At 35.2% G+C, this 16,903-nt stretch overlaps 1 protein-coding gene across 1 annotated transcript in view; it reads left to right on the top strand.

Annotated features, from left to right (window-relative positions):
* DTNB (dystrobrevin beta) overlaps positions 1 to 16,903 on the top strand; it is a 2,387,431-nt gene that overhangs the window by 1,941,029 nt on the left and 429,499 nt on the right. The window contains exon 13 of the mRNA XM_044062883.1: positions 2,069 to 2,159. Coding sequence (XP_043918818.1) covers positions 2,069 to 2,159 — 91 coding nt within the window. The remainder of the gene's footprint in view (positions 1 to 2,068; positions 2,160 to 16,903) is intronic.

Genomic DNA, 16,903 nt, shown 5'->3' with positions numbered 1-16,903 from the left:
TTGTCTGAAGGGAAATCAGTTGGAGATAGCAAATATCCTTAAATCCAGATCTCCCATTCTCCCTCCCTGTTCAACAGCAGTCAGCCACCACAGATGTCTCAAGACTTTGCTTGAGGAGCAGTTTCAGGAGGGATTAAAGTGCAAATTGCGTGGAACACAGAGGACAGATAAAAACACATAAATATAAGAGAAGTAATTTCCCTGATCAAGATACTTGACACTCTGAATCAGCTTTGGTCCCCAGGTTCTTTTCAAGTTGTTACAGACAGTACCACAGTCATATGGTACATCACTGAGGAAGCAAGCAAGGGGGTCATACCCCCTTTGCAGACTAACTACGTTAGCTTGACCTGTAGTTTCACAGCATAATATCATTTTACAGGTATCCTGCATTCCATTAGAGCAAAACTGTGTGACAGTCAAGCTGAGCAAGACAAGGGCAGACTCACAAATGGAAAATAGACCAGGATGTGTTCTAATATTTGATCCATCTGTGGGGAGTTCCTCCTGGAGACCTATTTGCCTCCTCTCTGAACAATCAGATGACAAGATTCTGCTCCAGGACTCCATGTAAGAAGGCTTGGATGACTATTGCATTTTCTTTTCCTTGAACAGGAATGTTCCTGTTTGCTTTTCCACCCTTTCCATTGATATCCAAGGTACTTCTGAAGATTCAGAAGGAGCCCCCCAAAATCACTGAAGTGACTCCCTTCTGGCCCAGGCAACAGTGATTCCCCTTTCTTTTGGAAACGGCCAGAGGCATTTATCACAAGCTTCTTCACAAGATGGGTCTACTCATACGAGATAACTAGTGTTTGATACTCCCTGACCCCAGTCAACTTCAGTTTACTGCCTGGATGATCGGGCTTTAATTTTCTTTAAGCACCTGTTTACTGAGGATGTGCAGCAGGTACTAATGGAGACCAGAAAGCCTGCTATTAGGAAATCATATAGTAGAAAAGGTTTTCTAGTTGGTGCCGGTAATGTAACCTGCACCCAATCAGGGCTGTAGGTTTCTCTGGTTTTTCATTGTTGGCTTTAGTTAGTATCTTATGGCCTTTCTTACTCCTCCATCAAGGTTCATTTTCCACCATTTCAACATATCTGTCCATAGATCCTCCTCTTTCAAAGCATTCTCATGTCAAAATGCTTTTGAAAGGGGTTTTGCATAAGGGGCACTAAAGTTTGCAAATCCTTCCTCACAGGTTCATAGGCAAGTAGTAGGCTACCTGTTCGTTACTGGCCATTTTAAGCCTAGCCATTTTCCCTCAAAGGTGAAAATCAACCTTGTATGTACCCTGTGTCTGTAAGGTGAACACCTTAACCATTATGCAAATCAGGATGCAAATACTGTTTGTATATTTATTTGTAATGTCATAATTTTTGTACTTTTCTAAATATCTCAACAAAAAATGCCGACTGAATTGTTTAGCCTCATATGAAAGCTCACAACAAGATAAACATAATTCTTCGACAGTGTACGTCTTGAGTGATTATTAAATTGTTGTAGGTTGTTTGCAAAACTTTGTGTCAATTACAATGTACTGTGACGTAAAATTCAGTTTAAAACCTGGAATCTAATGAAGGCTTACCAGTGCAATGGTTAGTTTATGCTGAACATTTTGCCATTTACACTTCTTTAGTAAGACTGACATTTTCAGAGCTAGAACATTTATTTGAACTGTAAGGTTATAATTTGATTTTGTCTAAGGGCTCATATTGCAGCCATTGGACATTAGATTACAAACTTCCACTTCCAGAACTTCATCTGAGGGAGTGATTTAAATAAGTGTTTTCAGTTCAGTGAATTACAGAAGCTGAAGGTCACATCTGTTTTTCTGACTAAATTAATTTTCTAGAGGCATTACTGTCTAGCTTTGAAACCATTGTACTATTATATATGGTTTTATTTTCTGTGTTTTTTTTATTTTTTGTGTGTGTGTGTTTTATCATTTCTTTTTCTTTAATTTTGAGATTACAGTGGATGTACACTAGACATAATTCATTCTAAATTAGTGCCATGAATGTCCTGTTTAAGATTAATTGTTGCTTTATTTTGATTTTTTAGTAATGTATTGGACAGCCCTAGTCGACTAGATGAAGAGCACAGGCTCATCGCGCGATATGCTGCTAGGCTAGCTGCAGAAGCTGGGAACGCAGTAAGTAATAACATCAGTGTAAAACTGAAACACATGGATATATTCCTGTTCTAGTTTTTATAGTTAGATATTGCTGTTCATATGTTGAGGAAACTACAGTCACCAGTTTCTTTAGATGTTGAGGGCTGCTATGAAAGGCTCTCAATATATTAAAGCTATTTTAAAAGCATGCTGCTAAGCCATTGAAGAACATTCTAAATATTTACTGTGTGTTCTTAAGCAAAGCTAGCAGCCCTTTTTATGCTGCTTTAAAATTATTTATAAGAAAAGCTAGTTATTGACTAATGCTAAACTAATTTCTATGTGCTGTTTGTATGTACAGTTAATAAACATGAAAATAAAGTCGACTTGCAGATGAGTTTCTGAAAACTGTAGATTTAACTTTTTAGCTTCTTTTAGCACCTCATATCATGGAGTCCTCCTTTTTGTTTGTCACATGCTGTTTTGTGTCCTTCCTGATTTGGATGTTTGAAACAGACAACAAATGCCATCAAAATGGCATGGCAGGTGCAGCTTATGGGGATGTTACCCTTTTCATTCCAGTTTAAGTGAAGCAGAATGAACAGTGTATAATTTTATACTAAGTATAAGTAGATATGAAATCTGCTTGAAACCTCATATTGTCAGTGAGATTTTTTTCTTTTTTTCTGTTTGTAGGTGTATACTAGGCTAATGTCCATTGGGACTTTTATAAGGCTAGCCATGTAAACCAAATGTATCCCACAAGTTGTTGTGCATTAGAGGTTGTTTTACGGTGTTGTGTTAGTTAGGGTATGATTTAAGAGCTGCCTTTATCCATCATAGACATAGGTGTCAGACCATGGGTGAATTTCCGATATCCCATTCACCATTTCTGGATGCACTTGAAAAGGGTCTATATTAGCAAATCGAAACATCACTTAACCCGAACACCTAATGATCGACACATAATCATTGAACTACAACTGTGAATGGTCACGTAAGCAAGTTTTTTCCCCAGGAGAAAAAATTGCTTGGCCAACCAAAACCCAAACACACTGTCAAACCCTAACAAAGTGGGGGCTTTGCCCCCCACACCTCCCTTAACTAAATATACCAACTCCATGATTGATCTGCAGTGGAGACAACGGCAAGTTCCCGACTACGACCAAGCGATTTTTTTCCCCTGGGAAAAAATTTGCTTATGTGGCCATTCACAGTTGTAGTTCAATGATTTTGTATCAATCATTAGGTTTTCAGGTAAGTGACATTTCGATTTGCTAATATAGACCCCTTGAAAAGGGTTAGGAAAAGGCTTTGCTTCACAGGGATGAGAGGTTTATTTAAGAAAATGTGAATTCTCTGAAATTTATTATTATTATTTTTTTTTATGTATCCTATGTTGACTGAGTTAGTTTCACTAGGCTACCAGCCTCTTTTCAGTGATGATCTGAGATGGTATTTATACTAATAGGGGAAATTTGGTCAGAGCATTTGGGAACTTCCCCTTCTCTTGGTAGTCGGGGTTGGCTTTGCGTGTTACACATACTGACTTCCTGTATCCTGTGCAGGCATGGAGGCAGTCAGGAGGAACAGCAAGAAAACATGGCTGATTCAGCTTTTGCTGAAAATGGGGTGAAAGTTGCTAAAGATTCAGTTGAAATGGTATAATTGCTACCAGAAGTTTTTTCTTGATGATGTGGGTGCAGAACAAAAACAGTGATATTGGAGGAAAACGAGATTGTAGCTGTAACTGAGATGGATTTAGAGGAAAACTTTCAGTGGAGATTGTTTGAATGAGAGACAGTTACCTCTTAAAAATGCATAATTCCAGCTCTTCAATTAGGGGGTGGGGGTGGGGTTGCGGGATGATTATTTGGAAGAAATGGTAAACCAAAGTGAAGTGAGGCAGAAAGTGGAACATTAATTTCATGGAGTGACATCATGGAAAAAATAGAAGAAGAGACTATGCCAGAAAAAGATCCAGAAACAAAAACGTATGCACAAACTGTTGGAGAAGGAAAAAAGAAGAAAGAAGAAATAAAAGAAACAAGAAAGAAATATACAGTACATGTGAGCAGTAAAGAAGAAGAAAGTTTGGACAGATATGAGGTTTGGGACTCTGTCATAGCACCTCTGGGTGTCAAAACAAAAGAGGTAAGAACATTTATTTTAATTAATAAAGAGACTTTTGGTGACTTGATATTTGAGACTGGCCAGGCCATGGAAAATTTCTGGGGTGCATATGAACAAAAGAAAAATATTTGTCCATGGTCAGAATATGTGGTGCAAGCTTTTTACAGACAGACAAAAAAAAATAATAATGATCCAGTTTAAAACTGAAGTTGAAGCAAAAGAACTGAAAGAACATTTGTTAACTATATGTAAAGAAGTAATGGACACTATAAAAATATATGTTGAAAGAAGACTATAGACTGGGGAATGGGAATATGGAGTAATACTGAAAATGGAAAATGATAATGTTATGCATGTACCTAGTATTATTAATGTTCATGCTAATAGGTGTTTTGCAAAATACAGGGGGTCAACCAAAGACTTATTTTTGTGGAAAAAGGATAATTTAATCAATAAACGTGATAAAAAAGATGTTATTTATGTGGTAAAACAGGTCATAATGCAAAAATATAAATGTGATTTAAAATAAAAAAATGTGACAATACTGGTCTTTCATGGTTAGAATGTGAAATGAATGTGCAAGAAAATGAAGTTATACAGGAGAAAGAGAAAAATGTGTTATACAAGAAAATGTACAAACAGATGTGACTGATAAAGAGCTTATACATGAAGTTAAAGAAAGTAACAAGGAAAAAGAAACAGAGGAAGAAGCTGATTGTAGCACAGTAAGAAATAAAAAGAATTTGATAGGAAAACGTAGCTAAAGAAAGAAAAAGAAAATTCAAAAATATAATATTATAGAAAATAAGAAAGGAAAGGGGTAAACATTTTATTATACCAGCTGTTCTTAAAAGCTGAACATATTCGCTTTAATTGTGAACAATATGAAACATCTTAAGAGGAAGTATATTTCAATGGTGTGCTGCAGGAGGTGCACATATTATTTTAGAAGATATTAACAGGGGAAGAAAGAACAAACTGAAAAACTTTGGAATGGCGTGGTTGTTTGGAACATTCGGAATGAAATGTGCTCGGGCATGTGTATATTATGTCAAGAAAGCATTAAAATATTAGATGTAACCACAGTGGAACTAGGACGAACTTGAGATGGAAAAATATGTGCATAGAATTATAGCTTTATATGCATATGTATCAAACAAGAGAGAAAAAGGATGTTTAAAAATATTCTTGAATATGTTTGTTTAAATATGGACATTATGGTGGTGAGTGATTTTAATTGTAATTTAATTAAAAATAAGAGCAATTGTGATGTTAAAATGGTTAAAGAAATTATGAGAAGTGGAAAGTTAAGTGTATGGGAGAATAACCACTGGACTTACAAAAAAGAATGAAATTAGGACAGAAATTGATTTTTTAAATATCTGATAGTTTAAAAGTTATAAAAAAGGAATTAAGTATAATGGATTTTCAAATCATGTGGCTGTATGGGACAGGTACAGGAAAATAAAGAATATATAAGAACATGAAAAGGAATAAAGAGAATTAATGAATAAGAATTAGATTTAGAAGAGAAAAGAACTATGGAATTATGGAAAAATCATATGAATGTGAGAGGGTTTTTATAAGAGTTGGACTCTTTGGTATCTTAATTTTAAAGAGAAATATAAACAAGTGTTTTTAGAGTGTATAAGGAAGAAAAGAAAGAGTGATATAAGATATTAAGTCAAGAAACATTTCGAGACTTAGTAGAAAAGAAAAATTCCTTTTATGAAAAGAATGAGGAATATATAAAATGAATCAAATTAAAATTAATAACTTGTCTTATAAACAAAAAATATTGATTACAAGGAAAGAAAGAAGTAGCAGCACCATATTGGAGTAAAATGATAAAAGAAGGAAATATAAGATCATTAAAATAAGGAAGGTAAGCAAATAAGACAGCAAGAAGGAATATGCAAAATAATTAAAGAGTATGCATTGTAATTATTTGTTAAAAGAGAAGAAAATATAGAACAAATTTATAAAGGTGAAACATTAAATAATGAAGATAATGAGTATTTAGAACAAAACAATATGAAAGAATTGAATGAAATTCTAAGAGTGGCAAAAATAATCTTTATAGACGTTATGAATGAATGGTTAGAAACTGGAATTAAAGAGAAAGAGATATGGTACCATCTTAGATTGAATGTTAACAACCGACCCCAACAATATCTCCAAAGCCGGTTTAATACCAGACCCCTTAAGCGACCACTTACCAGCCTTCATAGACCGCCTACCCTCTCACATAGAAAAACAACACCTGTTCAAGCAATCCCGTAACCTAGCTTCCTTCAACCCCAAAATCTTCTCTGAATATCGTAATATTACTAACTGGTCTCCACTAAAATGCCTCCCACTAGACAACGCTGTCTCATATTTTAACCAAACTTTCCTTACCTTACTTAATAAACTTGCCCCTGTCCAAACCAAACGCATCAAAACTAATCCCTGCCCCTGGCTATCCCAAGAAACTAAACTAATAATGAATCAACGAAACAAAAAGTGGAAACTATACCAAAAACACCAGCACCCTCCAAGAATATAAACATCTACTTAACAAAAGATTGCAAAAACTACTACTGCAACCTGCAATCCAAGCACTCAAACAACCCAAAGGAATTCTGGACATCTATCTCCTCAATACTCAACCCTGGTAATAATACCAACCCCAGTCCTAATCCTAACCTCTCAAGCCTTGAAACAGCCACTGAATTCAACACATTTTTGATAGATTGCATAGCTAAATTATCCTCCAATTTCCCCAACCCACCCAACAATGCTACCCCCTCACCCTGCCCCCAACCTCCCCTCTCACCTTCCATCTCCCCCCTGCTCTCCCATAAACCTGTCTACACCAAAACTATTAAACAACTACTCCAAAAGCTAAAACCATGCTGCAATGCCCCTGACAACCTCCCAGCAAATTTTCTTCAAATATCAGCTGAATCTGTAGCCTATCCCATATCCATTCTCATAAATAGATCCGTACTTACCATCTGGCGTCATGCTTTCATAATCCCTCTCCACAAAGGAGGTAAGAACACAGACACTACCAACTTCAGAGCCATAGCTATACTCTCTCCTCTCTCAAAAATTCTGGGGAAAACCATCCACTCTCTGCTAATGCCCTACCTAACCCAGCACAAACTCCTCTCTCCCACCCAGCACGGCTTCCGCACCGGCCACAGCACCATGACAGCCCTCCTCTCCTTCCTGGAAGCAATCAACCTAGCAAGTGACAATGGCAAATACGTATCTTCTCTATTTCTTGACCTCTCAAAAGCATTCAATACAATCTCCCATTCCCTACTCCTCTCCCAGCTCTCACACTTGCACCTGTCTCCCTCAGCCTTAGCCTGGTTCTCCAGCTACCTTTCCATGCACCCAACAGGCTGTACAATGGAAAGAATCAATCTCCCCTTTCTTACCTACACCCATAGGAGTTCCTCAAGGATCAGTACTGGGCCCACTCCTCTTTAACTTATTCATCAACAATTTCCACCACTCCATCTCTGATGCCTCAGTCATCCAATATGCTGATGACTCCACCATCATCTGCTCAGCCTCCTGCCCCTCCAAACTTCTACTTAATGCCCAAATAGCCTTCTCCAAAACAGAATCATGGATGCAGTCTCATCACCTAGCCCTAAATGCCAACAAAACTAAACTAATGATTTTCACTCCTACTAAAACCTCCCAGTTCAAAAAGGACCAATTTACCATCAAAAGCCACAATAACTCCCCTCTAGAAATCGTTCCTAGTGCCAAGCTACTTGGCATTACTTTCGATGAAAACCTAAAATTCGATTCCCACATCCTCTCTGCAATCAAAAAAAACAACCAGAAAATTGGTCTCCTCTACAGACATAACTGCTACCTAACTCCCTCTTCCCGTCAAACCCTTGCATCAACCTTCCTTCTCCCTTTTCTCTTGTACGGTGCTCCCCTATTCTCCAACCTACAACTTGGCCTCCATTCCAAACTCGAAGCTTGTTACAATAAAATCTGCAAATTTGCAACCATTTCTAAGAACTCCTCCCATCACTGCCACTCCTTTCACACCCTGAACTGGCTTGAACTCCACAACCACCTAAAATACCTACAACTTACAACAGCCCACAAACCCATCTTTAAACTGACAGAATACCCCTCTGTTTCCAAATCTCTAATACCCTACACACTTGGACACACCCTGAAATCCAAAGGCCAAAATCTCCTACATGTACACAAACCCCTACACCCACCTGGTCAACTATTGCTATCCCACACCATAGCCAAACTGTGGAACGCTCTCCCCACACCACTACGTAACATACCAAACCATAACAACTACAAATCCAAGCTTCTGTGCCATCTTGCCTCCAAATGGGAATGTCCTTCACATGCTCCCACCTAAAACACCCACACCACTAACTACACCTAAATCATTTTTCTTTGCAAAATTTAACAATATGTCATAGGTCTTTCTCTTTGCATCTTTCCAAATTATTCTTTATATTATACATTCTTATTATTATACATCTTTCCTATTGCTTTTGCATGCCGCCCTCTAGCCTGCCTTACACATATTCTCAAACTACTAAGCAGTGTATATATTAATGTAAAACTGTTATTTCCTGTACATAATAATTTTGAAATAAGATACTCACATTATCTATTACTAATGTGGCAACTTTCTGTATTTTTGCCTTTTCCAAGTTTTACAAAACTCTGTATATTATATTTTGTAATGTTGCAAATGTCTGTATTTTAAAAATTTTATATTTGTAATGTTCCAAATCTCTGATTTTATATTATGTATCGGAACTTTTCTCCTCGGGTCTCCACTGAAAATGGGCCACAAGCCCAGCTGGACTAACCCGGTTAACAAACAGTAATAAATAAGTAAATAAATAAATATGTACTGGAGTTATAAAATTTATATTTAAAAAAGGAAATAAAGAGGAGATAAACTGGAGACCTATAACACTGAATAATATGTATTATATTTTTATAAGAATAATAATAAAAAGGTTACAAAAATGGATAGAGTATATGACCAAAATGTATTTGGAAGAAAATGAAAAGGAAGTAAAGAGTTATTATGGATAATAAGATAATTAGTTGATATCATAAATAAAAGTGTAGAAGTGAAGGTTATGATAGGGGATATAAGTAAAGCCTATGGGGAATTTTGCAGACATATAATGCAAGCAAAAAATATTACAAGTAAAAAAATCTGTTTATGAAAGGAACTATGTGAAACTAAATGAAACTAAATGTAAATGGCTGGATTGGGGAAGAAATGAAAATAGAATGTGGAATAAAGCAGAGCTGCCCAGCTGGTAGTGTGATTTTCACATTAGTTATAAATGTAGTAATGAAAGAAATTAATGTCAAGTAGCAGTGGATACAAAATGATGAAGGAAGTACAATTGCCAGTAATGTATAATTATGCAGATATAGTATTAGTTGTTAAAAATAAAGTATGGATGGAAAAAGTAAATGAAAAATTAAGTATAAATTAAAAAAATGGTTTAAGTATAAAGAGAAAAGTAAAGGATTTGGTTTTGAAGGTATGATAGGATGTACTGAGTTCAATGAAAAATATATTGATAAACTGGGGATAATATTTGGAAGGAATGAATACAGACAACAATGGGATAACGTACTCAAAGAAGTAAAGGATATGACTTATTTTTAAAATCATATAGATTTTAATATAGAAAAAGTGCTCTTGTTGAACACCTTGCTAATAGGAAAAATTGGTTATCTTGCTAACATCTGTATGACTCCTATTAGGTATGAAAAGGAACTAATGATTATATTTTCTTTTATATGGGGCTCTAGACTGAATCCAGTCGAGAGGGATTCTTTATATGAAAGAAGAGCATGGAGGATTGGGTTTAATGAACCCAATAGTGCATGCAGCATATTTAATTTTGTATAAAATATTAAAAGGAATTATGAAGGAAAATAAAAACTTGATAGAAATTATACTATATTATAAATACAAAGAACTGTGGGAAGGAGTGGAAGTTAAAAAAAAGAAGTAAAAGCATTGTGAATGAAGAAATGAAAGACTATCAAAAAAATCTGTTATGGAAAATAAAAAAGAATATATGTGAGAAAAATAGAAAGGAATAGCACTTGAAATGTGAAAGAGTTAATAATTTGTGGAAAGAAATATGCAAACATAATAGGGTGAAGTGTTTGTTAAAATTTGAGCAAATACTTATGGGAATGATACAATTTGGTTATTATTGTGCACGAAAACAGGAAAAGTGAAGAAAATGGACAGAATAATAAATTGTTTTGTGGGCTAAATGGAACAAGAGACTAAATGAAATTAAATACAATGAAAAATGGACTTTGACAAAGATTTTGGAGAAAATAATGCTTTGCTTGTGGATAAAAGAGTGGGGAGGGAATGTTTAAACTGAAGTTGATAATGTATGGAGATTTGTAAAGCGACGTAAATAATGTAAATATGTAAATAACATGTAATGTACATATCAATAAAAAACCCTACTCATCATTGTTGTGACTGGCACCCATTTTGTATGAGCACTTTCTGTTTCCATTCCAGGTGCAGAAATGGCCAAGAAAAACAGAGAGGCAGCTGGAGATAGAAGGAAATAATGTAGTAGTGGGAAAAATGGAGGAGTAAGCAAATATTGAGAGCAGAGAATGTGTGCAGGATTCTGAGGAGATGTTTTAAAGAAATTTGTTTGAGACGGGACAACACATGATGGATGTATAATTACAATTCTCCAGTTGGGAGGGTTGTGGGACAACTCACTTAAGGAAATGGTAATGCAGAGTGAACTAGAAAATGAGGGAGACGTTTTTTGGGGGGACATTATGGAGAAAATACAAAAGGAAGAAGCAAAGACAGCCCTAAAGGATAGTGATGAGATGGAAAAGAAAACATATGCAGAGAAAGTAAAAGAAGGCAAAAGGGGAGTAGCAGAAAAGATGGCAGAAGAAAATGAAAAACAGAAGTATGGAGTAAAGATTCAAAGTAAAGAAGACAAAGAAATGGACAGGCATGACACGTGGAACAATTTAATAGCACCTTTGGGTGTAAAAGCCTATGAGATAAGAGCAGTTATTCTTATTAACAGAGACATTTTGTGACATTATATTTGAGACTGTTTTTTTCAGTGGAAAATTTTCTTGAAGAATATGAAAAACAGAAAGACTGTGGCCCTTGGAATTTTTATGTTATAAAAGCATTTCACAGAAAAACAAAAACGAAAATTCATTTACAGTTTCAAACAGAAGTGGAAAGAGAGACTTTCAAAGGACATTTAAAAACTTTATGTAAAGAAGTACTGGACATTGCAAAAAAATGATGATAAAATGGGTTTATCGACTGGTGGATTGGATTGCAATATTGTGTTAAAAATAGAATAGCAGTCATGATGTATGTGGAAAAAAGGACATTTGATAAGTAACTGTGAGAAAAGAAAATGTTATTTTTGTTTGGAAATGGGACATGATACGAAAAAATGTGAACTGAAATTTTGCAAATATAACAAACAAAACTGGACATTTATGGATGGCTTGCAAAAATGAAAATAAGAGTAAGGATAAAGAAAGAGAAGAAAATGAACAATGAGAAGACATTTTAGAAGTACTATAAATAGAAGAATAAAAGAAGGTTTCTGAAATACATGCTTGATGAAAAGATACAAATTGGGAGGTAGTAAAAGAAAAAAATAATTCTATTGGTAAACGGGTAAAAGACAGAAAAAGAAAATGTAAATGTGTAAGGACAAAAGAAAAAAGAAAGGAAATGGATGATAAAGAATATATATCATCCATAATAAATAGGAATAGAAGAACGTTCTGAAATACGTGTGATGAAAAGATACAGATTGGGAGGTAGTAAACGAAAAAAAAATAATTCTGTTGGTGAAAGACAGAAAAAGAAAATGTAAATGTGTAAGGACAAAAGAAAAAAAGAAAGGAAATGGATGATAACGAATATATATATATATACCTAATGGCTGTGGGCTGGTATAATAGTTGAGGTGACTCACAGACACAAGGCAGAGTGTTTGCTTCTCACCTTTAGGAGGGAAATTGGCTAGGCTTAGAACAACCTATTAAGAAAGCTAGCCTAATTATTAGCTGTGAACTTATGAAACCATGAATCTAGTGAAAATGGAAAATGGAAATTTTAGAATACTTTCTGTAAATGTGAATAGTATTAAGAATATAGTAAGAAAAATAGGGATTTTGGAGTGGTGTAATACGTGTGATAAAGATGTAATTGGAAGAAACAAGATTTTTAACAAATGAAGAAAGATTGCAAACAGAAACTATGAGGAGGAAAGATAGTCTGGAATTTGGGAAATAAAAAATGTCCTAGAATAGCTGTATTCTCTAGAAATACAGTAAAGATATTAGATGTAACTTTAGAAAAAATGGGAAGACTAAGCATTGTAGGTTTGAAATGGAAAGAACAAGTATTTAGAATTATTACATTATATGATTATACTAATTGTAAAGAAAGGGAAAATTTATTTAATCAGATTTTAGACTACATACGGTAAATGTGAACGTTATAATAGAAAATTTTAATTGTGATTTAAGAGGTAAATGTAAAAATAAGTCAAATGTTAGAAGTTAAAAGACATGGTAAGTTAATACTTGGGCAAAAATTCATGGAGGTGTGTGTGTGTGTGTGTGTGTGTGTGTGTGTGTGTGTGTGTGTGTGTGTATGTATATATATATATATATATATATATATATTTCGGTCTAGGACACATGCTCGACTAGCATATGTCCGAATCACAAAATATCGAACACACATACACGAAAGCGGTTAACATCGAAAAGCGCTTCCGTGTATGTGTAGTTCAAAAAAAAAATCTGCATTTCTGCAGGGGGGCTTTGCACCCCTGCACCCCCACACCCCCCTACTTTATTATTCTCTCTCCGAGATTGCACTACAGTGGGGAAAAGGGAATTTCACTTACCCGCACTGTAGTCCAATATGCAAAACGGGCACACATACACGGAAGCGCTTGTCGATGTTAAGCACTTCCGTGTATGTGTTTTCAATGTTTTGTGATTCGGACATATGTAAGTCGAGCATGTGTCTGGATCCCATACATACATATATATATATATATATATATATATATATATATATATATATATATATATATACACATATATATATATATATATATATATATATATATGAAATAGGGCATTTTATAGTATCGGACGGTTTAGTTCTAGGAGAAGGGGAAGAAGTTGAAACAGGATTTTCTGATCATCTTGCAATATGGCTGGAGATAAAGGAAAAAAGGAATATATATAAATAGGCAAAGGAATAAAAAGGATAAATGAGAAAGCATGGAATGGAGGAAAGAGATTAGTAATGCAGTTATAGAAAGAGCATATTGCAACGAGAAGATTAGAAATTGGTCTGAATGGTGGATGATGTTTAAGGAAAAATATGAAAAAATATTTTTTACAGCGGCAATATGATATCAGAAAAGTAGAAAAAGAAAAATATAAAAGAGCATATAATACATTGAGAGAGTTAAAACACCATGATAGAAAGTACTTTGACAAAGAAAAAAATTATATGAAAGAAATCAAGAATAAAATACAGTAATTGTTATACCAGCAAAGATATTTTTTACAAGGAAAAAAGAAGCATTGCTTTACTTGAGCAGATTAGGAAAAGAAGATGGTAGTGTAATGAGACAAATAAAAAAATGTAAAAAGAGAAATAGAAAGATAACATTGTAATATGCTAATGTCCAGCAAGAAACTCAGAATACCTCAGCACACACTGGAGTACTGTAGTTCCAATAGCGCACTATAGAAATGAGCAAGTAATCTGTAATTATAAGAAATGTTTGTCTAGTACCTTTGTACATTAACAAACAGAAAGATGATCAAAAGTTAAGAATCCTGATAGTTGATTAGAAATATAAAATCTGTACAGTAAGGTTACGGACAACTACAGAATGTCACTATCTCCATTGTAATAACCAAAAAAAAAACACACATTAAAAATGCCAAGTTTCCCAACATTTGTGACATAAATTTACAGGAGTATGCACATGCAAGTTTCAGACAACCACAGACATTTCTGTATGCCATACAGTAACTTATAATGCATGCTTCCAAGCTGCAAGGCTATTTGTAATACATATATATCCATGTCACTCATTACACTAAACTCAGAGACAACTGTGGATATCTACATAATATATAGCATTAAAAAATATCAGCTTGGACTTATGGCTTCTGATGGAATCCTTAAATTACCTAATAAAATTTAAAGGCAAAGGGCAATTGGGATTGGGAGTTGTGTGAGGAGTACAAGTAAAGCACTCACCCAAGGAAAGTGGGATATAGAAAAAGAAGATGTGGGGTATGGGTGAAGAAGAGGGACTAGCAAAAGGGTTGTTGGAATAGGAAAATTTGAGGGAAAGTCAGAGGGGCATGGATAATAAAAAAAAAACAAAAATTGAGAACAGACCCATTTTTCAGTTTTTTTAAAGAATGGAAGGAAAGGTAAACAAAGGGATAGAGGAGATAAACTATACCCACAGAGCAAATAGTACTACACAAGACAGACAAAGGTTAGAAAAAAACAGTAAGGACAGGTAAATTACTCAGACTGCACAACATGGACAATGGAAAGTTGACAAACAGGGTGGGGATACATACCAGCCATGGTCAAATGCTAAAAAACAAATCTGCCTATGCCCTATCATGTTATCACATATCATAAACTGCGTGACAGTCATATCTGGATGTGTATGATCAATGGTAAATGTGTGTTGTAGGGTAGTAATAAAGATCACAATACAAACTGGATGAATAAATACATATCCAAATACTCTTCCAGCAGTGCAGGTGTAAGTCAGTCAACATCACAGATGAGTAAATGCAGCTCAAACAATGATAGATTAACTGCATAGGACAGAACCAAACCTATGACCATGCATTTGAAAGGCAAACAACCAAATACAGTGCCAAACAGAAGTACTGCAGAAGAGACGCAAAGGCTGCAACATATACAAGTAGGTGTACACAACCAAAACAAATGTGTAATGTAATGTGTGTATGTTACACACATTTGCCATGCCAAAGGCAATACACAGGTGTACGTGTATGTGTGTGTGTCAGTGGCATAAATAGAATGTATATGAAATCAAGGTCGGTAGACATACATACAACAATGACATATAATAATATGTTAAAATGTGTAACAGTACAGAATAATAAATATAGCAGTTCTTGCATATGGATGTGAGAAAACTACACTGGGTAACACACAAGTGCAATGAGAACAAGGGCGTATTGCAAGCATTAGCCAGGAACATGTGTGCAGATGTCCCGCATTGCAAAATGGCTATATATTTGGCACATGTTCATTGTGTCAAAATAAGAAATGGCAATCAACACTAGCTTTAACAAAGGCAAATATACCTGCAAATAACTAGGGAAATACTAAGGGGGGCAGGAGGTGGACAACCAGGGACCACATCAGGTAAAGCAAGACACTGTAAGTTGACACAATGCAAATGCTTGTGTAAAGTACAGAGTGCTGTAGAAGAGACACAGACATACATTTAAACAAATGGAAAATGTATGTCAAATGGCCAGATGGATTACTGATGTCCACAGTACTCAACATGTATAAAACATACATGCACATTAATGTGCAGTCATGTCACATCAACATGCAAATGTAAGTAAGTTAAAATTTGCAATCACATACACATATACTGTCATGCAAATGTCAAATAAAGAAATGCAAGTGTATGCCAAACACTTTGCTCATTATGGAGCAGAGGACACTCCTGTGAGCATCACTGTAACACATCAGCAGTACATCACTGCATGCTCACTTGTAAAATGTACATTTCTGTGTCAGTATATATGCATCCGACTATTTCCACACACACATACAGTCTTAATATGTACAACTATTTATGGAGGGTATACACCAATGTCACTACATCTTTCTTAAATGTGGAAATGCTACATATAGCAAACATGGAGTACTGTGAAAGAATGTGTAATCTGTAACATTGTGTACAGATTAATGTTACCTTGATGTGTGATGTAGTCAGAAAAGGAGGACTGGGCATAGACAGGATATACCTTTATTTGATCCCTCATAGCATCAGTATTGCAAAACCATGACACATCATGACAGTGGGACATCATGAAAACTGTCATCGGAAAATGTCGAATTACATGTGTTTATGTGGCAAATACCTGCATATGACTTTTAGTGTTGAACTGTGGACAACATATGTTGTCTGTCACTCATCCCAGTAAGACATATGTTTACAGGCTGCCACAGTACATGGAGAGTTGAATGTGTGTGGATAGTTTAATATGTAAATGTGTGTCATGCACACATTGAAAACAAAGTAAATGTCACACAATAATAATGCATAAGCATGACAGAAGCATAGTATGCATGCACAAGCATGTATATACAGTCCAATCAATTAAATTGCAATCACCATGTTGGAGCATAAAAGAAGTGGCACACACAGACAATACTTACAGGCTGGAGGGACCAGGCTGATGTGGATCAGACTCCCAGATGATCTCACAAGCTATCGTCCTGAATGAATCCCACATAGCCCATGCCATCTCATCAAAGAAGG

Source organism: Protopterus annectens, chromosome 2.part1 (genome assembly GCF_019279795.1).
Source record: "Protopterus annectens isolate FY-2018-M chromosome 2.part1, PAN1.0, whole genome shotgun sequence".
In the NCBI taxonomy this organism is placed as follows: domain Eukaryota; kingdom Metazoa; phylum Chordata; order Ceratodontiformes; family Protopteridae; genus Protopterus; species Protopterus annectens.
This window is presented reverse-complemented; position numbering and strand designations above follow the sequence as displayed.